This window comes from Nelumbo lutea, chromosome 7 (genome assembly GCF_056320005.1).
Source record: "Nelumbo lutea isolate HS-2025 chromosome 7, American lotus-T2T, whole genome shotgun sequence".
Taxonomy (NCBI): domain Eukaryota; kingdom Viridiplantae; phylum Streptophyta; class Magnoliopsida; order Proteales; family Nelumbonaceae; genus Nelumbo; species Nelumbo lutea.
Genome location: NC_142690.1, coordinates 2615779 through 2642348, shown reverse-complemented (window position 1 = coordinate 2642348; position 26570 = coordinate 2615779). Strand labels below are relative to the sequence as shown.

Sequence of the window (26570 nt, the reverse complement as noted above, 5' to 3'; positions counted from 1 at the left end):
TTGTGAGAAGAATAGAGACCGGAGATTTTAGCGTAGAGGAAGAGGAAGCGAGGTTCTCCTCTTTATAGAGATAGAATATCACATCAACCATGCAAGGGTTCATGACACATCGACATTCACATTTGAGGAGTGATTACAACTCCAAACATTGAGAAAGTTGTCACCTGACCCCTTGAGCATCAACAACACACCGCTGATGATGGCTGAAATGGAGAGCGACCCCTGCGTCGGCTTTCCAAGACAGAGGTTGGGTACCTCGCGAGTCAACAAGCTAACTGCCATGCAAGAGAAGAAGAAACTCTGGATAGAAGCCCTGTAGAAACAAACCCTAAGATGGATGTAGAATGAGATAGACCCTCGAAACGACGAGACTCGACAATGGTGGTGGGAACCTGGAGGGGTGGCATCGTATTACCCAAGGTGTGGGTACTTATAGACGGAGTTTCTCGGAACCCAAATCAGGTTCCGGGAACCCAAATCTCTTGTTCGCAAGATAATGCAGTTTAGAGAGCTGTAGGACCTGCCTTACCGTTCAGTTCAACAGGGAGCCACTTGCGCACTCAACCATTGTTGCAAGAATTTTTCTGTGCGACGAAGAATGTCTGATTGGTAGTTCACCTCCATCAAGAGATTTGGGTTCTCGGAACTTGATCTTCATTTTCTTGAGAAAGAAGATGATGAACAATGTGTTTGGGCTTAGTTTCATTTTCTCGAGAAAGAATATGATGAATAATGTTTAAGGGTAATTTTGACATTTTTTAAAGTCTTAAATCGACACGAGGTCATGTGATATACATAACTGACGATCCATTAATAGTAGGTACTAAATTGTTGCAAAATGAAAGTTTGGGTACTAGTTTGTCCCGTTTTAAAGTTTGGATACTAAATTGGCACTCGACATAAAATACAAGATAGCTATCGGGAATTTTTCCTTAATTTAATTACTTTATTTGCTTAGCTTAACTGGCTTAATCGATTGGTTAATTCACTTAGTTGACTTTATTTACTTATTTAGTTTAATTAGTTTAGTTTCTTTAATTGCTCCATTTACTTAGCTCAGTTTACTTATTTTACTTCAAATCGTTGTTGACAATGTTAAACCGTTTGACCAGGTGAAGGGTTTTTGGGTCATTTAAATATATATATATATATTATTTTTTAAAATGTCATGGGCTGATATATCAGATTAGACTTATTTAATTAATTTTATGCCACCATAGACCTCGAAAGTAATTTACTTAATTAACTCCAATTAAAGTGGCATTTTCAAACTATTTGGTCCAAGTGGCCTACAGTTTTCTTTTTCATTTTTAATTTTTTTATGAGTATTGCCACCTAAGCATGTTTTGTTATTTTATGCATTGTTTAACAGAGATGTCAATGTTGTTCTCTTATGGATTAACATACCATTTCCATCATAGTTTGAGGTTAAAAATGACTTTTTATCAATTTTTAGGGTCTGGAGTACATTATTTTTACAAAATTAAAATGTTATTAGTTATTAGAGCCAAAAATCCATTTTTATAGTAATATTTTTTTAAAAGAAAATTCGAATCACGTACGAAAAAAAAGTCAAACAAACCGGACCTGAAATATTGAACTTAGGCTCGGCCCACAAAATGTTTCAAACCAGCTCGAACACGGCCCAAACCTGAAAATTTGGCTGGCGGGCCCGGGTGAAATCAGTCAAATCACCATTCCTCATCCGTTGTCAAAAATCAAAATGACAGTACCATCACACACCGCGTAATGGTTTTTATCTTCCATATTTCTTTTTTTCTCTGTCAATTGCTACAATTATTTATCTATTTATTTAGTTGTCAATTTGATCGGCTGCAGTTCCTTGAAGTATCGGAAAATTCTATCTTAAACGGCAAGTTTTCGTGTCATTTTCGGCTATTTAATCTTCCCATTATATACGTTGTCATTATTCTGTCCATCCAATCCCTTCTTAACCATATTTTTTCTCATACAATAATTTGATTTAGTCCCATCTTATATTTCCAAAAAAGCCATTTATTTTCTTTTTTGAAAACAACAAAATGCTGATTCCATGTTATTTGCAATACGATATTGTCGACGTACCACCACAATCATCTGCTATTCATCCGGTATCATACCCTTCCTCAAATCTGGACCAGATCTTCTGCATACCCGAGATTCTTTTTGGGTAAATATGCATGCCCGAGATATAGCTTTATGGCTTTATGCTATGCTATGCACCCATAACATACAAGTTTAGAGAAAAGCATTGTACGCCCCAGTTCTATGACGAATGCTACGGTTGTCCGGTTATCGTTGGAATCAATCTTCTTCTACAGATTATTCAGGAGGGTCCCACTGGCCACTGCTTTAATGGCAGTGATTAACTGATTATGCAATGCAGGCGGCAACAATGGCAAGGCAAGTAATAATTTTGAGAATTTTTTTAACCATAAATGGTTAAATACTCCGAGGACAATACAGTGGGCAGCGTGAAGCACACTCCCCGTCTCATGGAAGCGCAGGTTATTCTCTTTCACGGTTTCACCATTTTTTTACTATCTTCCACTTGGTGGGCGCAGCCGAAAGACCAGAACCCACTACTACCGCCTTTGTTGCCCGCGCCGCGCACGTTAGATCGGATCCGCCACTCAGTTTGAAACTGAAGTCGCTGGTTTTTTTCCTTTCTCTGTTTAGAACGGGAGAAATACTAATGGGTACCCAATACTAATTCTACTCCTGGAGTCCTGGGTGTATTGTTCCTCGCCCATTTCTGTTTCGGGCATAACAATATAACATGACAGAAATAAGTGTATTTTTCCTTCTTCGTATTATCTTTTTGACCCTGTAAGATATATTGAAGTCGTTTAACGAAAGAAGCCTCTCTCTCTCTCTCTCTCTCTCTCTCTCTCTCTCTCGTTCAGCTTTTAACCGTGCCCCACGATCGGGGGTGTCCTTTATCGAGGTCGAGTCTCAGTCTACAATACAATACAAATACACAAAGCACCAAATCCCATCAACAAAAACCCCTCCGATGCCTCTTTTCTCCTAAATATCTCGACAATTCTCGATTCTTCTTCCACCGTCTGAGCCTCCGATCTAATAAAATCGTTGGATTTTGATCAGTAAATCATCGGACTCAGCTAATGATCAATTAATTTCAATCAGAAACCATTGGATTTTGATCTCATAGCGCTCAATCGCCGTTTGCGCGTCGAACCGCGCATTTGTTGGTATTGGCCTTGCATCGGTGTTGGTCTGTCGATCGGTTTTCGATCTGTACCGGACGCTGAATCCGGTGGAGTTTAAGAGGGATGGAAGGATTTAGAAGGATAGCTTTCAGGACCTGAAGATGCCCGGTCTAGCGCAGAGAAATGCTCAATTCAGCAATGCTTCATCTTTGTTATATTCGTCGTTGTGCTCCGCCGGATCGGCATCGACAAATGGAATCTGGTCGAAGCATCGCGATGACGTTACCTTCGATCAGCTTCAGAAGGTCTCAGACTTTCCATTTTCAGTTATAATGATATTTGTTTTAATTCTGTTCCTACTAAATTCTAGTAATCTATTAGTTTCTGTACGAAACAAGGTTGGACAATCAGAGCTTCAATTGGATAGAAACTTCAAATGATAGATTGAGAGTGTTCTCGGAGTGTTAGGTCTGTTTGCTTGCATGATGAACATAACATATGGACGACTACAGCAATCAGATTTGCGAGTTCTTCTATTCACTGGATCCATTGCATTAATGTCAACCTTTTATAATCTTATGCATCTATTCTCTTCCAGCGATTTGCAGATTCCACGGGATGAAAACCTTATTCTAGGAGGCCTTGTTCATTCCTGATCAATTGTCCATGTTACTTATTTGATACCAGCGTCCAGAGGAGGTTCCTGTTTATGGCCATTTCCTTTATTTATTTATTTTTTATATTTCGTTTTGCTTACTTAAAATCGGTGATCAGAGGAGGTTCCTGTTTATAGCCATTATTTCTAAAACCAGTGATCAAAGGTGGTTCGTGTTTATGTTGGTGTCTTCACCATTGCAGTTAGGATTGGAGCTGGACAGTCTACAATAGCAAAATGCTTAGTTTTAGAGATAATGCAGGAGAGATTACTTTTGCTGCCCTTTTGTTTGTGACATTGTTTAATTCATAGCGTGTTGAAGAGACTGATCATGCTATGGACACTAAAGACATGTTCTGTACTTGTGGTGCAGTTCTGGAGTGAGCTACCGCCCCATGCTAGACAAGAGCTTCTCAGGATTGATAAGCAGATGCTTTTTGAACAAGCTCGTAAGAACCTTTACTGCTCTAGATGCAATGGTTTGCTGCTTGAAGGTTTTTCACAGATAGTCATGTATGGGAAGTCCTTGCAGCAGGAAGGTGTGGTTGAACACCTTCCCAGCAGCAGAGCAGGAGCCCTGAGAAATCAGAATGATGGTGTATTGAATATAATGCCTTCATGCTGCCAAGATGACATTCAAGATCCATCTGTTCACCCTTGGGGTGGTCTGGCTGCAACTCGGGATGGGATACTGACAATTCTAGACTGCTTTATAGAGGCAAAGTCACTCAAGCCACTGCAAAATGTCTGTATACAAATCTTGATAATCCAAGTGGACCCTAGTTTTGTTTTGTACTTGGTCTTTTACGTAGTTTTGACATTTTCCTTTCTGTTTTAGGTTTTTGACAGTGCACGTGCAAGGGAACGGGAGCGTGAATTGCTTTATCCTGATGCCTGTGGTGGGGGAGGTAGGGGATGGATGAGCCAAGGAGTTGTTAATTATGGTAGGGGGCATGGAACTAGGGAAACATGTGCGCTGCACACAGCCAGACTTTCTTGTGATACTCTTGTGGATTTCTGGTCAGCACTTGGAGATGAAACTCGGCAATCACTTCTACGGATGAAAGAAGAGGATTTTATTGAGAAGCTCATGTATAGGTGTGTTCTGTTCTGTCAATTACCTAGTGCTGTGTCTAGTTTTTAAATTCATATGAGTAGTTGACATGAAAAAGCTCATTATGGTTGTTCAAAGCTCTAATGTGAACTATGAAGTTAATTGCCTTACAGTGACAGCACTGCAAGAATGACAATAAATGCTTTACTTTTAGTATTTGATAGACAACTATTTTTCTGTTATTGCATCTGAAACCATTTAAAATCACTCACAAGCTAATCCGAATTATTGGCAGTGAAGAATTTTGATTGTAGGCCTGGGAAAGTGAGACCTCAGAGGACTTTGAGCTTTTATATGGTGGACTGTACGATTTGCAGATGCTCATCATACAACCAAATTGTTGGCTAGTTGGTTGCTGTATCTCTAAGGTTCATCACCATCATCATCACCAAGCCTTATCCTAACTATTTGGGGTTGGGTAATGGCTATATGGATCCTGTTTCGCCATTCCGTTCTGTTTAATGTCATCTGTTTGTTAAATTACGTGCACTTAAAATAATTTCTTACTATTTTGATCCATGTCCCTTTTGGTTTGCCCCTAGCCTTTCTAGCCCGTTCAACTTGCAACAGATCACTTCTTCTTATGGGTTCTGTAGGTGGTCTTCTATGCACGTGACCAAGCCATCTTTGTCTACTTTTTCTCATTTTATCACCTATTGGACCTACTCCTAGGTTCCATCGAACGACTTCATTTCTAATACTATCCTTTCCAGCTTTTCCCACTCATACTGTCATACATGTCAGCATATGCATTTCTGCCACACTCATTTTTTAGACATATTGTTTCTTAATTGCCCAACACTCTGCAATCCAAGGATATGCAAGTCAAAGGGAAGGAAGATGATCAAGATAAGATCGGTTTTGGGGTAGATGCGGGCAGAGGGAGAAAGAGAAGGTAGACCATGTGGTGGAAGCTGCTTTGGAGTTTCATAAGACGAAGGTTTCAGTGGTTCAGGTCTCAAACATTCCAACTTTAGAGAAGTGCAAGGAAGGCTCATCAGGGCTTGAGGTTCAGGCTGTGGAGGAGAATGTGGAGAGCATCTGTGAAGCTGATGATGAACAAGATAATGTCCCAGATGAGATTGGCAGCTTGAAGGTTGGGTGTGGGGTTGACAGATCTGGATCAATGGTAAATTCTTCAACTTTCTAGTGGAGGTTAGTAATCCTGTTTCTGAAAATAGAAGGGGGGGTATTTGTCAAAGAGCATTTTGATTCTGTGATGAAGAATAGGGAGGTAGGTGAGAGTTTGGTGATTGAGGAGTCTGGTAATTTTTAGGGGGGGGGGGAATGAGGGTGGGTCTAGGGATAATGAGGGGGGAAATGGTGATGAGGTCCAAGTGTGTGGGGAAGTAAGGGGATGTTTGGAGGAAGATGAGGAATTGGAGTTGGGGGCTAGGATTGAAGAATAGACCCAAAGGTGATGCAAATTGTGGATTTGAGTGAGGAGATAGGAGAAGGTTTAAGTGCTAGGGTGTTGGGTGTTGGGTGTTGGGGACGAGAGGTTGGACAATGGGAACATCCAAATGTATAGTAGGAAAAGAAGGTACAGAACAAAGCCTTTAGATGAAATTGAAGATTGTGAAGGCAATATTTCAAATGAGAATGATTAAGGTGGAGACGTCATTTTAGGTGAAACTCATACAATTCAGCGAGCTATCAATTTGGATAGATGGTGAATGCTGAGATGGAAGCAAGTAAATCATTAGGGTTATTTTTTATGACGAAGTTACAAGGAGGGCTGGATTAGGTACTCCTCTTTGATAGAATTCATCAAACACTTCCAACAACTCTTCTTTCAACATGTCCCAACAATCTTGGTAGAAGGCCATTGTGAAACCATTTGGCTTAGGGGCTTTGCATTCCATTGAGAATACAAATTCCCTAATCTCCTACTCAAATATCCTCTCCAGCCAAGTCTTATTTTCATTTGGAATCCTTGACCATTCAAGACAAGCCACACTTTTTCCTTCAAGGGCCTTATATAAATTGATCTAAAATGCTCTTTGAATGCCCTAGTTTTCTTACTCTGATGTGTCATAGAGATTCCACTGACTAATAATCTTGAGATGTGATTCATCCTCCTCTTGCCAATTGCCAATGCATGGAAAAATTTAGTGTTTCTATCATCCTCCTTAATCCATTTGTGCCTTGACTTCTGTCTCTAACTTATTTCCTCTTTATGAAGTACATCTTCCAGTTGTTTCCTCAGGGACCATGTAGCCTCCTTATCTTATTCCTCAAAAGTACCCTCTCCTCTTTATTCAATTCCTCAATTTGATTAATCGGTGTACATTTCCTCTCTTCAATCCTCCCAAACTCCAAAATGTTCAAATCCTTGATCTTGGGTTTTAATTCTTTCAGCTTCCTGTGAAATCTCATCCCTTTCCAATCAGCTCTTCTTTTGCTCTCCCCCCACCACTAATCTTCTGAATAAAGCCCAGGTGACACAACCACATGTTCTCAAAGATAAAGGGAGTTGGCTCTCTTCCTTCAAACTCCTACTTACAGATAGAGATAGGCCAATGGTCCGAGGTTAATCTGGTTAAAGCTCTAGACACATACCCCAATGTTCCTCCCAATCCACTGAAAAGAGTTTGGAGCAAATTGGACTACCTTGGAGATTGGACCAGGTATAATTACTATGTAAGAGAGGCAATTCTTTAAGCTCAAAGACATTAATAAACTGATTAAACCTTCTCATACTAGTAGTAATACTTTTTCTCCTGTTATTTGTTTCTTCAGTGAATCTGATTACATCAAAATCTCCACCAATACACCAAGGTCCCTCCCACAATCCTCTTATATCTCCTAATATTCCTCCCACAATTCATTCCTCTCCCTATATCCATTCAAGCCGTACAGATTTGTTAAAATCCATAACCATCCCCCACTTGCCAAAACCTTATGGATAATGTCCATAAGTTCTTCAGTTCCAATCATCTTCTCCTCTCTCCACAGGGTTACCATACCCCCAAGATAGAGCCATTGCCCAACTTATTCCCCTAGGCCTCTATACACTTCTTGCCTATCTACTATCAAACTCTGCCAATTTGGTTTCTTGAAGGATAGCAATATCGGGATCCTCTTTTCTTACCACTTTCTTAATGATTGCCCTTTTTCTAGCACTACCTAGACCATCCAACTTGGGATTTTCATAGTTAACTATCTTTTTGCTCCCCTCCTAAAGTTCCCCTTCCTACTTCCTCTCATTTGTCCTTTTCCCTTCTTGCACTAAACTCCTTGTCACCTTCAATGTCCATCTTCAAATTTTCAACTTTACTCAACTTTATCTTCCTCACCTTTCCTTCCCCCTTTTTCCTTAAGTATGTTTTCATGCCAGTTGGGTCCTTAACACTACATCCAAGTTTTCCAGCAAAAACCCACCAAATTCTCTTCCTTACTATCTTGTTTCTCTCCACTGTACCTTTTCTAACATCTTTTTGTTCTCTCCCACTTCCCTCAACCCTCACTTCAGCATTGCCTCCCTCCTCAAATTTGTTTATGTCTTCTTCTCCCTCTAATTCTCTCATCTTCAATTCCTCGAATAAAGCCTCTATCATTTTCCAGTTTTTTTTGCCTTCCTCCTCCACATCCAACTTCTTACCCATTTCCTTCTTTTTCATCATGCCTTTCATAAACACTGTGGGTTGCATTTACACGGGCTTGCAGTCATGAAACCTGCTGAATACCTAGAGAATAACTGGCAGGCATAGAGCAAAAGTTAGTATCCAAACCTGAAACGACCATTGTACCTGAGCAAGATGGCTGAGAGGAAAGTTGAAGACTAGGTTCTGCTATAGAGTTTTGTTGGAAAGATCCTCCTGTTTGTGATAATACCCATTGTTCACCCTCAGGACTCTGTCGTTTATCCCCACCTGATGTCTCTCTGCTAGGCCATTGAAGATCCTCTTCACTTCCTTTATGGATACCCTGCTAAGAACATCTATTTTGGTCTAGAATTTCTTTGTTCAGGCTTTGGAGGTTTTCCCCAACGACCTTGTTCAAATCTGATTTACCTTCCACCCCTTACGATGGAGTCAAAGTAAGAGTTTGGGTGTTATTAATTTCTTATTCTTTAAATAACAAAGCCATATCATACCCCTCTTTCTCTCTCTCTCTCTCGTCATTACTAGTTTCCCCCACACTGCCAATCATCGTACTAGTCCCCAAATCTGAGTTCTCATCATTTGATGAACTACAGCTTACCCAATCTCCATTGGCATCATCAATACCTTCCTTTTGGTCTCTAGTATATCTTGGGTTAGTCTGGTCCAATGCGATTCGATTGGCATGGAATTTTTGAGATAAGGCTATGGGTCTCCACTGCAATACCTCCTTTTTCAAACCAATTTGTGAACCATCCTACGTCGGGTAGCCAATTCGGGACAATGATAGACTTATCTTCCCTAGTCGACCTGTTAGCCATACTAGGACCATGGTTCTCATGGGCCACTGAAGACTCACATGAGGTTTTTTTATGCATTTTGAGTTACTATTTATTTCTTTCATAGCCAATGCTTTTTAATATGATCCTATGCTTTTGAAATTTTATTCTATGTTTATAAACTTCTCCACCTAAATGAAGTAGCCAGTTTATTGTGTGTGTGTGTGTGTATTCTTATTTATTTATTTTTAGTATAAGCTAATTTATGAATATCTTGAAATGAATAATTTTCACTATATAAAACTTCTTTATTGGTGCTAAATGACTTGTAAGTGAGAGTGGACAAAAAGAGATTTGCAATTGCATTTAATTTTTGTTGTATTTATAATAATTTTTATTCCATTTTTATTTAAGCAAAAATGTAACTATCATTTTAGCTTTTAGATTTATGGGTCCTACTATCTTGTGTAATGCTTGAACATATGAGTATATTTTCACAAAAAAAGAACATATAGATATGATATTCCCATGTTTGGCAACTTGAGGTATAGAATAAGCATTAATACTCTTTTATTTGATAATTAAGAGAGAAATAGATATTTTTTATCTAAGAAAGATAATATTTGGATGTGGATTGTTCAATTTTATTGGTAATTATAACTTTTCTTGAATTTTGGAATCTATCATTTATTTTTATCATTTTAATAGTTTGATTGAATTAGACATGCACCTCACCAGTTTAAGGCAAAAGGTGGTAAGGCAAATGCCTCACAACATTTGAAAGCCTCAGGTCTAACACACACAACATTTGAGGCTGGGTGTTTTGGTTCTACCTTGCCATGAGGCATTTTTTTGAACATAAATAAAGAAAAAAATATATTACTAAAAAGAGTTTACAGCTCATAGGTGACAAGAGGCCACCCCCCAAAAACAGAAAAACAGAAAAACAGAACAGACTTACTAACAAAATACATCAGAAACCAGAAATTAAGCATTCAAGGAGCTCCAAAAGTCTGCCCCAAAATCTTCTTTCTTTAGTCCTTGAAAATCTGGCAGGATTAACACCCAGCCTATGACTGAAGAACTGATTCGAGCCACCACCTCTTCCCAACTTTTTTCCTTGTTCTCGAAGATTCTTTTATTTCTTTCCTTCCAAACTTCCCAGCACACTGCGAAAGGAATACAGCTGCACAGAATCTTGACCTTAGAACCACCCTGAACTTTTGGCGATCATCCAAAGATTTCAGCCTGATCTGAAATTGACCACCGGCCCCTCTTAAATAACTTGAAAAAATAGGACCATATTGAGGAAATGAAGCTGCACCTGTAGAACAAATGCAATATGTTTTCTTCTCCAGATAAGAAAAGGATACATCTGCTTGGGAATTAAAAGCCTTGGCTCTTAATGTTGTCCTGAGTCAGGATCCCCTTGGATAGCAGCTAAGCAAAAGCTTCCACTCTTGGGGGCACAGGTTTCTCCCAAACTCCCTGAACTGGTTCAGCTTCCACCATATTTCTGATCAGAATTGAGTATATTGACTTGACTGTAAATTTCCCATCCTTGCAATCCTTCCACCACCTACTAGCATCAACTGACAGATTGATCTCCACCGACTGCATTTCAGACAGCAGATCCACACATTCCTCCAACTCGCAGTCGAGTAAAGATCTTCTGAAGTTTGGAGCCCATACCAAAGAACCATTTGAGACTTTGTAACAATCCGAAATAGGTACACCCTTCCGACCCAATCTGTACAACCTTGGACAGATTTCACAGAGGCATATGCTTAATGCCTTTTAAGACTATGTTCTTAATTATCCATAAACAAAAGAAAAGAAACATCTTTTGGTTATTGATCAAAGGGGAAGGTTAAGAAAAGAAACATCTTTCATCATAATTAATAAAGTTTCAAGGTTAACAATAAAAAAGCAAAAGGTAGCCTTTTTTTTTTCAATGAAAAAACACATAAAAATGAATCTTGTAGCACCTGCCACTGCTAAATAATAGCCAACTTGGAATTCTTTTGAACAGTTAAACCATTTTAGAAGGAGCAACTTACCCTACCTTTGGTACTGTGGCCTTCCAGAACAGGACCAATTGATGTTCTAAAATGTATTCTAAATTTCTAATGTTAGAATATTGTAAGTCTTAAAACCTTGATGTTCATGCCACAGGTTTGACAGCAAGAGGTTTTGCAGAGATTGCAGAAGAAATGTTATTCGTGAGTTCAAGGAGCTGAAGGAGCTGAAGCGCATGAGGAGGGAACCTCGATGCACCAGTTGGTTTTGTGTTGCAGATACAGCTTTCCATTATGAGGTGCATTTTCTTCTATATTTGTTGGTCATAGTTTGCCGGTCTGCAGTGGCCCTATTTTTTCTGAGAAATAAGATAAATTTCATTAATAGCCAGAAGATAAAGGTGGGCGCCAAGGGAGAGGTTCCCTCAACAGCCAGACACAATGGCATCAGAGAAAAGCAAACAAGGCGTTACAAGGCCAACTCATCATCCCATAAGATCATCCCCCAATGACCATAAAAATGATTGTACTTAAAGCCCTCGAATAAACTGTTCATGGAAACCCACTTCACAATTAGCCTTTCAACTTCTGCACACATCTTTTCAACCGGAGGTGTGATTATCAAAAACCTTCCATTCCTTTCCCGCCATATGCACTAACAAATTGCTTGGGGCATCATATTCCATATGATTCTTCCCTGCGTACTAAAAAGCTTTCACCCTCCAAGAGGACACCAAAGCCTTGAGATCAGGAGTTCTACCCAGGATACATTGAACAAATGTAAGGCATGATGTCATACAGCATGGCTGTATTCACAGTGATAGGACCACTTTGAATTCTGAGAATCTGAGCTGGTTCAAGGGAGCTCACCCTCCTGAAATGGACGAGAGAGAGAGGAAGAGAGGAAGAAGGGAGAGACGGTAGAAGACTAAAGGATTATTTCATTTCATGCGTCGAATAGATGGGGGGTTACAATTATTTATACTCTCTCTTCAGTTTCTCCTGCACATGGACTAGACTGTGACTGCTAACTAACTGGAGGGACGTGGCCTCCTCACGTAAACGAACCTCAGTGGAGGTTGCACATGGGTGATCAGGTGTTTCTCTTGTGTTGGGCCTGGTTGATGTGTGTCTTGGCCTGGGTCTTATGTTGTGGGCCCGAATAGATAGTTGGGGCCTATCAGTCCCACCCTCTTCAAGAAACACCTTGTCCTCAAGGTTGACACGGGGATACTGATCTTGTAGTTTGTCATAGTTCTCCCAGGTGGCAACTTCTGGTGACAAGTTTTTCCACATGACTAAGGCCTGCTTGTGTAAGTTTTTGCCTATCTTGACCCCTCTTACATTCCTGATTTGTCGTGGTTCAACCAGTATATCCCCGTTTTCTGTGAATTGTGGAAGGGTCGGGCTGACCTTAGTTGTAGGGCTTAGGCAAGGCTTCAGCATACCAACATGGAAAGTCGGGTGTAATTTCGAGCAAGTAGGAAGCTCCAATTTGTAAGCCACCTGTCCCACTTGTTCAATCACCATGAATGGGCCAAAATACTTAGGAGCTAGCTTATGCCAAACTCGTCGGGCTACTGAAGCTTGCCGGTAAGGCTGGAGCTTCAAATAGACCCAATGCCCAACTGCCAATTCAAGCTCCCGGTGATTGCAGTCGTAGGCCAACTCCATGCGCTGTTGTGCTCTCTGCAAATGCAATTTAAGGAATCTTGATATCTCATCTCTTACATCCTCAATGCGCAGCCTGTAGTTCCCTCCCTCGATCCATTTTTGACGTACATCTCTGAAAAGTGTGTGGATATCAGCTGTTGTAAGGTACCCTCTTCCATGGAGATCAAACACCGAAACAAATATGTCAATCCTCCCGGTGTATCTTTATTTTCTAGGGCCAAAACAAAGTCAAGGAAACTTTCAGAATCCATCTGCCATGCATTATCACCACCACTGTCATTTTTGCGACGCTGAACACGTTTATCAAATGCCCGCTCCATGAATATTTCTGTCAATGTACCATCTGCATATTCTCGAAGCTCCTGCTTGCTCAATGTCCCATTCAAAACTTTATCTAGAGCAAGAAACATATCACATATCAGTTGTGCGGATGAGAACTGGTTTTCAGCTTGTTCAGTATCAGTGACTTCTTCCTCACTTTCCTGGTGTAGTTCCATGAGTTCCTGGAGGCAATTACTAAGTAGTACCTTCTTTATGCATGCTTTACCTCGTCTGTGAGGATCACAAAAGAAGAAAAATTTGCGTGCAGCTATGCGGCAGTTCATTTGAATAAAAGCTGCAGGCCTACCTCGAAGTTGTGCCAGATTAGGAATAAGACCTCTAATGTAGGCCTCCATTTCATGAGAGTGAAGGAAACCGTCAGAATCCTCATCAAGCTCGCTCATATCAATTCTCGCTTTAGTGAGGGAAACTGTGCACATCACATAAAGGTAAAACAACAGGATGGAAATTCTTCCAGACTCATCTTTCTCAATCTTTATAAAATTTGAAGGGCTGAAAAACCGTCGACACCTTGGACCTATTTGCTCCGTACATACAGAAGCAATATGGCAGAAATCTTCATATTTCATCTTCTTTGGTGAGAGTGTAGCTGAGGCCGGGACAATGACGACAATGACAAATGACGAGCACTAATTAATCCAACTCCAAACTGCCTGAACATACACACAACAACAATATCCACCCAGATATAGGATATGGCACCACTGGAGATGCTAGAATGGACAAGGTGAACAACGACTACATTAAAGATGCTTGGATTCTCACCATCACCTATCATTTCCCCCTTTCGTTGTTGACCTGTGTCTAGAGGTCTTGTTGGAACCAAAACCCAAATCATTGAGTCTGCCTTAGCTATTTTGGCATCATTGTCAATGATCGAAAGAATCTGCTGACATTGTAACAACTTGGTGGATACAAGCACACGTCCAATGCGATCTTCGTGGTCGAAGGTTCTGTGACCACCGGGCCTAACTCCAACAATGTACCAGAACTCATGGTTGTCACTAGGGAGCCATGGAAGAAGAGAAAGAATAAGGATCTGTAAAACTGGAGGGTGGACAGAGACGGGTTTCAGGTGGCATGGTGAGATAAGTCGGGTTATGGTTGCCGCCAACGAAAATGATGACCAGAGGTTGAACAACTGAGACGGACCTGGGCTGGGTATGGACAGGCTCGATTTAAGTGAGAGAGTGAGAGGGAAGAGAACAGGGACCAGGGGTCGGGCTACATGGATAATGATGGATAGGGCTATAGTCTTCACACCGCCCTTCTGTACCACCTCGCCTATTTTGTCACCTAACATCGCTGAGCTCGTTGCTAGGGTTGAAGTCTCAACTCCTGATGATGATCTCGTTGTCGTTATTGGCTTTCCAATGTTCTCTATCAGCTTCGATCCTCCATTTTCTCCGAAATGAGTGTTGATGGAAGGAGCTCGGCAACTATGCTCTTCTAGAGAACCGACCATTGTGCCAAGCCTGTCTGAAATCATCTTCAGCTCAGCCAGAATTCCTTTCTGATTCCTTAGACTTCCCTCAAGGCGACTGAGACTGCCTTCAAGCCTTGTCACCTGCGCATCCATGGATCAACCTGGCTCTGATACCAATTGATAGGACCGCTTTGAATTCTGAGAATCTGAGCTGGTTCGAGGGAGTTCACCCTCCTGAAATGGACGAGAGAGAGAGGAAGAGAGGAAGAAGGGAGAGATGGTAGAAGACTAAAGGATTATTTCATTTCATGCCTCGAATAGATGGGGGGTTACTACTCTCTCTTCAGTCTCTCCTGCACATGGACTAGACTGTGACTGCTAACTAACTGGAGGGACGTGGCCTCCTCATGTAAACGAACCTCAGTGGAGGTTGCACATGGGTGATCAGGTGTTTCTCTTGTGTTGGACCTGGTCGATGTGTGTCTTGGCCTGGGTCTCATGTTGTGGGCCCGAATGGATAGTTGGGGCCTATCACACAGACTTCTATGTCAATGCTTCTCTGGTTCGTGCACCGTCCATCTCATATCAGGTTTTACAGAAAAATCTATTTTGATTGAGTTCTTTTCTGTTTTTCTTTTCTTTTGTCATGCTGTGGATCTGTGGCTTCTAAGCACTTTCAGGTGTAATCCTTCTTTCCCTCTTTCTAAACCTTAGTAACCATTAACAAGGTGGAAGTGGGAGTTTTTCTACACTTCAAGTCATGGTTGGTTAAGTTAGAAAGGGAAAATGCTCCTAAAAAAGTGGAGTAGGAGAAAGGCTATCCTTTAAATACAGGGTAAGGAGTAGAATAGGTTCTTCTTTCCTTTTCAATGTGGGGTTAATGCAGTCCCTAATTTCCCTTTCACACAATTCCTACTTTATCTTTCACAAACTCCCCTCAAAATCTGTCTACACAGTACATAGTGCACATTTCCAAACTAAGTTCCCCCTCGTACACATTCAAATAGTACTTGATTAAGATATTCAAGTTTCTCTAACACACATACATTGCTAATTTCTTAAAGTAGAAATATTCTGGAGAACTTAAGATCTGCAAACAAATGGAGTAAGCAGATTACATTCAAAGCCAATAAATTTATATTTGAATAAATTATAGAAAAGGAGTGCTTTTGAAGATCAGAGAATCAGGTAAGTCACTGCAATGATTGATGGGAAAGGACTTGTGGTTGGTGCCATTTACCCATACTAGCTGCTTGAATGGAAAATGAAGCAAAAGGAAACAGAAGTTGTCTTGCAGGAAGGAAACAAAATCCAAAAGGAAGATTTATAATGGTGAAAGAAAACTTTGACAGGATAAAAAACAAATAGTTTGTTTTCCAGAAGGAAGACAACAAAAAGCTGGAGATTAGATTCAGTTATTCTGCAAAAAATGTTTAGAAGAGAAAAAATTGGAAGCTCAAAAGGTGGAGGAAGTTGGTAAAAGTCTTCAAAAATATGCAAATGAGCAAAAAGACAAGGCACCTCCTTATGGCAAAGAAATTCTCAATACTGATATTAACAGTGGAGGAAGAAACCTTATTCAGTAGCACTTTCATAACCACCAGGATGGGGGTACATGATCAGGGAAGTATAGCAGAAATGCTGAAAGATAAAATATCTTTGCGTAATGATTTCACCTTGAGAACATTAAATGCACTGGGGAACTTTGCAGTGGATTCAGTGACATTGCAGAATCCACCCTTAAATTGCAAGAGCTTGAAGTTGCTAGGATCCTGGTTTCCAGATATCAGGCCATACACAGATCCAGGATGATATAATAATTGATTCTCCACAAAGGTTGAAGTATCAACTATGGGCCTACTATCCGTGGAAGCACAACTCCAGAAGTAGAAACAGAGGTTTGGAGAAGTTGACACTTGACACTGTAACACTAAGAGTTGCACTCGGCAGGTGATTGGTGGATATTATCAGTGGAAAAAACAGAACATGAAGATTGTTACGGGCTCACTTTCTCGTAATAGCATAGTCTCTTCTTTCCCTAGGCAAAAAATAAGAGAAATAACAAAATTGTTGAGAAAACTATGGGTAACATTTAAATGAACACTTAGATCAGCCAATGGTATGGGCTGTATGGCTGATACAGTTATACCTGGCTAGACAAGGAGTGAACAGGACACAACCGTTTTGAGGAGCAACTTTCTGAGGAGAAAAGAGGTGTAATTTGACCTTTTAGTATGAATAATTAAGGATGGGTTGCAATGGTTTGATTATATGGGCTGCTTAGCACATCATTTACACCATTCATGTTTGTTACTGATAAGAAAAACTTTGCTAAGTACAAATTATCTTCATTGATAAAAAAAGTACAAATTATCTTCATCCTTCACATACACATATATGTGCATATGCTCTTCTCTTTATGGTTTACATGCTCCTAAGACACTTTGTAAATTAGGAGCTTCTCACATTTGACACTTGTAAGATCCTGCTCCATGCCTTGTTAGTTCTTACTTGGCTCTAAACTGCCTATAGAAGATCACCTTGAAGTTAGAATGACTGCTTGAACTAGGTAGGGAATTTTGATTTTTCTGTAAAAGCATGTGTCTACGATTTTAGAATTGTTATGAGAATTTTCACCAGTATTGCCTGAAGTCATGCTCTGTTCCTTCCAGGTATCTGATGACACAGTACATGCTGATTGGCACCAGTCATTCATTGACAATGTTGGAACATACCATCACTTTGAATGGGCTCTTGGAACAGGAGAAGGAAAATCTGATATTCTAGAATTTGAAGATGTTGGCATGAATGGAAGTGTTCAAGTAAATGGCCTTGACCTTGGTGGTTTGAATTCATGTTTTATTACAGTGAGGGCTTGGAAGCTAGATGGCCGCTGTACCGAACTTTCTGTTAAAGCCCATGCTTTGAAGGGTCAACTTTGTGTCCATCGAAGGCTTGTTGTTGGGGATGGATTTGTTACAATAACAAAAGGGGAAAGTATCAGACGTTTTTTTGAGCATGCTGAAGAAGCAGAGGAAGAAGAGGTAACCTATGACTTTAACCTGTTGACTATTATTTTTGCTGGCCATTTGATTTCTTGTATTGCTTTCATAGAAAATGTGTTTGAAGCTTCCTTGTGTGGTTTCTGGTCGTCTGTACGTGCAGGATGATGATTCCATGGACAAGGATGGAAATGAGCTGGATGGAGAAAACTCCCGTCCCCAAAAGCATGCAAAGAGTCCTGAACTTGCTAGAGAATTTCTTCTTGATGCTGCAACTGTTATCTTCAAAGAACAGGCATGATATATCTACTGATAATTCTTATACTTGGCCATGATTGTTCTGTTTCTTGATCATAAAGTAAATTTTATATCATTTCTATACAACTGTTTGCACTTAGAAAAGAAGTGCTACATCTAAACATATCTGTCATAATATCAGGCAGGTTGTGACTGTGATACAAAAAAAGCATCTATGCAAACAGTAATTGCAAGCAAAATACAAGTTTCTACTTGTAGGGTCATAACACCATGTGTTCAATTAGTGATAGATTCTTTTTTTTTTATTGGTTCTAGATATTCTACTACCAAGCAAGCTTTAAATAAGCGTGTGGAAAATCATGCACAAAGGTTAGAGTTAAGATTTCAACCTTCCATTGAAGGTATTTTGCTTGTCAATCAAATGAAAACTGGTTTCTGTTGTGTCAAACCATGGAAACAGTGGGATGGATCGTCATCATCTAAGCCTTATCCCATTTATATGGGTTCGGCTACATGGATCCTGTTTGGCCGTTCTGTTCTGTTTTGTGGCATATTCGTTGTTAAATTATGAGTACTTAAATCATTTGTTACTACTTTGATCCATGTCCTTTTCGGTCTACCCGTAGCCCTTTTAACGCCTTCAACTTGTAAGTTGTAACTGATTACCTTATGGATGCTTTTAGGTGGTCTTCTATGCACATGACTGAACCATCTAAGTCTACTTTCTCTCATTTTATCATCTATGGGAATTACTCCTAGGTTCTTTTGAATAACTTCATTTCTGACCCTATCCTTTTTATTTTTTCCACTTATCCATCTCAATATACACATTTCTTTCACACTCACTTTTTGGACATGTTTCTTTACTGCATAACACTCTGCTCGATATAGCATTGCTAGCCTTACAACAATGGGAATGTATCATTGCTGGAAATCTTATAATCAATGAGGATCTTCCTCTAAGAGGTTTAATTGTGATTGCAGAATCTTTAGGGAGGATCAGTACACTGCAGAGATAAACTGGACTGAAGCTTATGGGGTTCCGAAGGCTGTTGCTTGGGTCAATTAGGAAAGGGACTGTGCTATAATCAGAGTTTGTTGGATTTTATCTAGGAAAATCGATATTGTTGATTAGTGTAAATGAAGGGAAGAAAGTTCCAAAGCTGGAGTGAGTGAAAAAGGGGTTGGCCAAGGGTTCTGCTGTTCTAGAGTGCCATATAAACTTCACATACAGAGAAGGGGTTGGTTGAACTATGTAATGTAGAAAATCAAAACTATCAAATTTCAAATAAAGGGAGAAGAAGCACAAGAGGAAAGAAGAAGATAAACCATTGGAATAATCACCAATATTTACTCCAGGCATCAACAGCTAGTCAGCTACAACTGAAGGAGTTGCTCCTTTGGTATGGCTTCATACCAGGCAAACAATATCTGTAAATGCCTGCAATACATTTATTAAAAACCGTTTATAATAGTAGGTGTAAACTTTTGACATAATTTGATCTAAACCTAAGAATGAAACTCCTAATCTAGACCTTCTATCTTAAAATCTTCTAACAACAAAACTATACTTGACTCTGACAAGACAATAAATTTCCAAAATAGTCCTTATTCAAATCCAAACCTAAGATATTAAGTCTAAAGTGCTACTAATCAGCCCCAAAATAAAACCAAGGTGTTTGAATTAGTAATAATAACAATCTAGCAAGGTGTTAGATTGAGATCCTCGAAGTCTCTCCAGGTGCTTCTTTGACTTGGGCCTATCTCCCACCAGTTTTGGAAGAGATTCCAATGCAATTGATAAATTCAGGTTGGCAAGGTGTAAGGGGTTTTCTACATTTTCTAATGGGGGCCTGCATTGTTAAGAGAGTATTAATTCCATCATTAGTACCAGAGTTTTTATATGCCCTTAATGAATACACTTTATCTACACACAAAGAACAAGTTGGTAGCATTCCTAATTGAATAGTTAAATAAATAAATTAGAGAACAAAGACTCCTAAACAAATGCCTATCCAATCACAAAATAGATAACAGAAAAAAAACTGAAATGCTTTTGCTGCTGTTAGAAAATATAGATTGGCTACATATGTATTGGTGGTGGTGTTACTGGAAGAAGAAAACAGACAAGGTTTTTCATACTTCTTCACAACTGATCTATCAACTCCTCCTTTTCCAGCACCAGAAGCAGACACATCATCACTTGTAGTTCCATGGATAGGATTCTCTCTAATAGAACATGATTAGCCCACGTGGATGGTGGACCATGAAAATCGTAACAATAATAGTTCACTATGTGGCCCTCTTGTCCATGGTGACTTTATTTGCGCACTGAGCCACGCCCATCAATACCTCTACCTCTGGCACCTCCATGTCTATTTCGGGTTTAGACCTGTTCATGAGTCAGGATAGGCTTTGCCTCTTTATTAACAGAATGTGCTTAGGCCAAGCTCATGCCCAACCTGACCATCAGGCCTAGATCTTGAGCCAGAGCTCGACCCTCATATAAATCCCGAACCCCAGGCCTAGAAACTGGGTTTGGACAAGAAGATTTTTTTACTTAACAATAGAACTGGTTTATTTATATTAAATGGCCTTAGAACCCAAAAATATTGAAAGCCACTATGGATTGGGAATTGAGAAGAGGAACAAAGAAAAAAAATATGTTGTATATTATTAATATATTTTTTATTATATATTATTATCAAGCCAAGCTTTTTTGAGAAGGACTAAATCCCAACTTGAAAAAAGTCGGGCCTAGTGTTTTGGGCCGAAGCCTGACCTCATGGGACTAAAATCATGTCCAAGCCCAACAAAGAATGGGCTGGGCTGGACTGGCCCATTGAGCTACCCGTCTCATGAACAGGTCTACTCGGGTTCCATGATCACCACCTCTAATACCAATACCCCTACTACATACACCTCTATGATTCTACTGCTTCTAGGTGTAGTCAAAGCTGACTTCTCAAATAGGAGTACTATCAACTTGTGGATCTGAGACTCCCCTAATCCTAGAGAATACTTTTGGCAAAGTAGGAATATAACTATACCCAAACATCCAAGTGTTCTTGTTCTTGTTGTTGGATCTTCAAAAGCAATAGAAAGTGGCTAATATACATTAAGTTCATTCCTTAGGTTCTTCAGGGATGAATAGTACTCTTAAACAATCTTGTCAGTTGGAGAAGAAAATAATCTTGGTATAGCCGGTAAATTCTGGTCACATTGTCCTAGCTTCAATAGAGTTGCTTCACATGATCCCAAAATTTCCTTGGCAGTGTCCATAACACGAGATTAAAACTAATATAGGTTTCCATGCTGCACCAAAGCAAGGTCATAATTTGCTAATTTGGGCATTCTCTTGTACCCAGTCTTCATACCGGGCAGACCCACTCTCTGGCTTTGGGTCCTTAACATATTTCAACTCCTTAGCAGTAAGAAATATCTATACAGATTTGGCCCATGCAACATAGTTTGCACCATTTAACTTGACTGAGTAATTTGGACATCCATAAATTCTAGGTTCATAACCATCATGGATTTATTTTCTCCACTAGACGGAGCCATTATGTGATAGGTGAATACCACTTTGGCTATAAGGAAAATTCCTTAAAACAGTTTTTTTAATGAATATTTTGAGTTTTATTAAGAGACTTTATGTAAAATCTTTACAATCATCCCTTAGAGAGGCACGGGCTGCTGCCTCTCGTGCAAAAAGAAAACACATTACAATTGTTCTGGCCAGTCCTTACGCTTTATGTAAAATCTTTACAATCATCCCTTGTCAGTAGGTTGACTAGGGGACCTCATTGGCATTTATGGCAATTCTTTTGAGTTGTGATTGATGTTTATAGTAAATTTCACAATTACTAATTATAGTAATTCTTGGCTTCATATATTTAGTAGAACTAGAGAGTTATAATGTCCATGCTTGAAGAAGTTTCTACTCTTGAAGTCTGAATACAAGTAGGAGTTGAGTTGCTATTTTGGATCAACAGGTCATGTAGAAAATACAACCTATTCTACTCTACTGTTTTCTCCCTACTATGGAGTATGGGCTGAATAAAGAAATTCTTTTTGTATTTCTAGTTTTCTACCATAGCCAGCAGCTATAATAGAAGTTATTCTTACTTCCTCTTCTATCTTGGACCAACAGGTCTTGTAGAAAATACAACCTATTCTATTCTATTCTATTGTCTTCTCCCTACTAAGGACTGAATAAAGAATTCTTTTTATATTTCTACCATAGGTAGCAGCTATAATAGAAGTTATTCTTACTTCCTCTTCCAATTTCTCTTCTTTATTTGCTTGTTAATACTTGTGGCCAAAGTTGAATCTTAGAAAATTTCCACCTCAGTTAGTGCACTACGATGCATGTTTCCATGATGTGTCTTCTTCACATCAAGAAAGAAATATAACCAATTTGGTGGGAGCCTCATGCACTGGGATGCTCTCATTTTTAATTTGCAAAGAATAATTTTATTTGCCTTTTTACTGGCTTCCATTTTTCAAACATCCAAATCTGGCACGTTCTGTAACTATGGATGGTGCTTATTCAGGTTGAAAAGGCTTTCAGGGAGGGAACAGCTCGTCAAAATGCACATAGTATATTTGTTTGCCTGGCACTAAAATTGCTGGAAGAACGTGTTCATGTTGCGTGCAAAGAAATCATCACTTTAGAAAAGCAGGTACTTACTAATACTTTGCTAGTAATTTAGGATTAAATTTTCTTCCTGTTTTCATCCATTCAATAAAAAGTAAGCTTAATTACTAATTTTCTGAGAGATATCATTGACTACTGTCCATATCTTTCTACAGATCAAGTTGCTTGAGGAAGAAGAGAAAGAAAAACGTGAGAAAGAAGAGCGCAAGGAGAGGAGAAGAACAAAAGAACGAGAGAAAAAGCTGAGGAGAAAAGAGAGGCTAAAAGGAAAAGAAAGGAATAGAGAAAAGAAAGGTGATGAAACAAAGCAAATTCCCACTGTTCCTGAGGCTTCCATGAAAGATTCATCCCCAAGTGTTGATGCTGAACCAAACAAAACTATCATTTCAGAGGATGCGGTGGATGCAGTTAGTGAAACTGGAGATGATATGCTAGGCATGCCTCCTCCAGATGCTCAAGATGAACAACCCTCAAATGGGTCTGCCATTTCTAATGGGCCTAACCTGAAAAATGATAGTGCAAAATACACACACAATGTTGCCGAGGGGGACCTCTGTGCCAAGGATGGGAATGGTTCATTTACAATTGAGCATTCAAAATCTTCTCGCAGGAAACTGAGGTTCAGGAAAGAATTTCAAACTGACCTGGCTTCCAAGTGGTGTGAGAAGCACCGATCTGCAGTTGTCTATGACAGCAGAATTTTTTTTGATGAATCTGAGCGAAAATTTCGTGGTACATATACAGAAAAGCCTTCCAAGTGCATTAATGGAGTTATCAGGCAAAGAGGCAATACTACCAAGTTGAACACCAGAAATTCTGGCCCTAGGCTGGGGGAAAAGTCTCACTGTTTCAACAAGGCACGTGATAGGTATGACTTCCATTCCTGCAGCTGTAACCAACATGGTGATTACCGGTCGAAGGACAGTCATCATATTTCTGTTATCAGATCCTGTCAGGAAAGCAAATTTGTGTGCAAGTCAGAATCTGCATCAGATATGCCTAGGCCATTCTTTCGCAACAAGTATAATTATGGATCTTACATGTCTGATAGTTGTGGAAATCCAAAAAGCAAGGTCATGTCAGGCAACATTCCTCCAAGTCGAGATTTGTTCCATATCAAGAAGGTATGGGAGCCATTGGAAGCACGGAAAAAGTATCCCCGAAGCAATTCAGACTCTGATGTGACCTTGAAGTCATCTACTTTTAGGGTTGATGGATGTGAAGGCAGTAGATGTAATGGAGATGAGATTGGATTGCAGCAGCCTGATAATCTTCTCAAATCAACAGATGAGCTGTATCTTCATCAACTTTCTGGAAATTCAGGAAATGTTGATGATTCGGATAAAGACCAGTGCCACAAGGATAGCAAAAGGAAGGAATCAAGAAATTCGAGCCCAAGTATAGAGGGCTGCCAGAACAGATTTGGTTTGGGATCAAAGGCCCCTTACTGCTCAAAGGATGCTGCTGATGTGGAAGCTGAATTGTGTCCTTCCATTGCTTCTTTTTCTAGGAATGGTGCTTCTGATCCTACTATGAGTAGCACTTCCAGTTCAGATAACTTTTCTTCATGTCTTAGTGAAGGGGACAGCAGCACAGCCTCTTCAAGCACTCAAAATGTAGAATCATTGTCAATATCAGATTCAGAGGATGCCAGCCAACATTCTGAAGGGAGAGATGCTTCAACTTGTGGTGGCAATGGTTTTCATAGTTGCCAGGATGTTGGAGCAGATGACCAGCAGAGCATAAATGGAGGGGGATCTTTTACAAGTGGGACAGTTTCTGGGTTCCCAGTGGCAAGCTGTGCCATAGGAAGCAATTTTCCACGGGAACCACCAATAAAATGTTCCCATACTTCTGAAAATGGTAGAGTGACAGTTGATATGGGTTCTCAGCAGCACACTGTGCTTCCACCAATGCCTAATCAAAGCGTACATTTGCCAGTGTTTCCAGCACCTTCAACTATAGGGTACTACCATCAAAATCCAGCTTCTTGGCCATCTGCTCCTGCTAACGGGCTAATGCCATTCCCCCAGCCCAATGGCTACCTTTTTACTAGCCATCTAGGGTACGGTTTATCAGCAAACCAGCCCTCACACTTCTGCATGCAATACAGTGGTCTACACCATTTAAGAACTCCAGTGCTTAATGTGGGCCAGTTTCCAGTCTATCAGCCTGTTAACAGAGCTAATAATGTCATTTCAAAAGAGCAGAACAATAATGCAAAACTAGTTGGATCACAAGAAGCCATTAATGTGGCTGACAAAGTGGTAAATGAACGTCCTCTTGAGACCACATCTCCAAGTGGCCAGAATCCATCACAGACCCTGTTACACAAGGAAGATCGGTGCACTGTGACCTCTAAATTGAATAATGACAATAAAAACTTTTCATTGTTCCATTTCGGTGGGCCAATAGCAGTGGCCACTGGATATAAGTTGAATCCAGTGTCCATGAAAGAGGGAATGGTTGGGAATTTTTCTCCAAACTCACCAGCAGATCCTGCTATGGATGATCATACTTGCACTAAGAAAGAGACAACTGTTGAAGAGTACAACTTATTTGCAGCAAGTAATGGGACAAGGTTTTCATTCTTCTGATTGTTGAGAATTTGAGAGGCTGTTAGAATTCAGTCCCTGGTCCCTTCTTTGGTTATGAATGATTGAGCACTTGTAATTCATTAGATAAGATAATAATCATCTTTGAGAATTCCAATTATAGCATATATTCTCCTTCAGATCACTGTCATTGCAATTGTTTCTTACTTTTTCTTTTATTTTATTTCCCGTAGGGAGGAAAAGAATTGCGAGAGTGGTATAATGCTTAAGGTTTTCCTGTATGAGAAGGCTTTACTATTAATGAAGTATATGCTGATATTAAATTGGGATGTGCATATGCATTTTGGCTTAGACATCAAATCTATCTACAAATTCTCTTTAAAAACAGATTTTTATATTAAAAGTGTCATGGATTCTTCAGATTTTGCTCGATTAATGGATACTAGACATCAATATGCTTCTTGATTTTGATTACTTGATCCCTAGTAGTGCTATCAATGAGTTGGAGTCCCGAATGATTGAAAAACAGCAGGACTCGGTTCTGAATCTTATGATCTATGACCCTCGGGGTGGGTCTGTAAGTAATAACCCGGAACTGATAGGGTGATTCGACAACACCCAACTGATAGGCTGCTAATTCTCTTGGATTCTCTTCTCGAAATATCTCATTTATTCCTAAAAACATCAAAAGTTTTAGACATGCTATATGAAATTATTATACACATACAAATGTGTGTATATATAAGTTAGAACAGTTCCATTATATTCAGATATCTGCCAAAGTAGAAAAACAAAATTTCCACTGAATGTTTTCAGGGCCTTCTCAGATTTCCTTTTTCCAGATTTCAGACTTCAGACCTTAGTTCGTAACCTTTTATTTGTAAATCAAAACTAGGCGTTCTAATACAAATGAAAATAAAATATGTAGAGTGGCATGGGGATGTAAATGAACGATTGGCATGGATCCAAATCCAACTCTAGCTCTAAAATGTGCATCGGTTTAATAGAAAAAGAAAATTGATTTAATATAGTTTTTAAATTAAAAAAAAACTTTTAAGACACTGTGTTGATGATTGTCTCATTCTTTAATATAAAATGCACTGTTTAATTAAAACCTCCTCGATGTTCTAAGAAATAATAAAACCTCCCTTATCACCTTATGAACGGTGCGATGGGACGAAAGCAGTTAATAGTTTGTCAAAATTTGTTTGCATGTGCCATCATGTGCGACTAAAATTCTCCAAAAATCCAATTTTGCCCCTAATCACTTCATTTGCCTAATGTTTATAACTTCAATGGACAAAGAAGT

The 26570-nt window shown here is 39.6% G+C and overlaps 1 protein-coding gene and 1 pseudogene across 7 annotated transcripts; one reads left to right on the top strand and one right to left on the bottom strand.

Moving 5' to 3' along the window:
• The first annotated feature begins 2464 nt into the window (after positions 1-2464).
• Positions 2465-25584, top strand: LOC148844618 (uncharacterized). Of its 6 annotated transcripts, none has more exons than XM_088955483.1 (9): positions 2465-3478; positions 4202-4277; positions 4361-4573; positions 4667-4926; positions 11526-11643; positions 17459-17830; positions 17952-18083; positions 22603-22731; positions 22862-25584. In XM_088955483.1, exons 1-9 carry the CDS (start codon positions 3357-3359, stop codon positions 25301-25303), a joined length of 3864 nt encoding a protein of 1287 aa, XP_088811609.1. In that variant the 5' UTR covers positions 2465-3356; the 3' UTR covers positions 25304-25584. The 6 variants fall into 6 exon arrangements, with proteins under 6 accessions (XP_088811609.1, XP_088811608.1, XP_088811610.1 ...); XM_088955482.1 differs by having other exon boundaries at positions 11502-11643; XM_088955481.1 differs by lacking the exon at positions 2465-3478 and adding exons at positions 3560-3641; positions 3772-3872 and having other exon boundaries at positions 4032-4573; positions 11502-11643.
• Positions 9988-15051, bottom strand: LOC148844619 (putative serine/threonine-protein phosphatase 2A regulatory subunit B'' subunit TON2 pseudogene; annotated as a pseudogene). The gene has a single exon (XR_016102368.1). The product of XR_016102368.1 is annotated as a putative serine/threonine-protein phosphatase 2A regulatory subunit B'' subunit TON2 pseudogene (transcript).
• Positions 25585-26570: the final 986 nt, after the last annotated feature.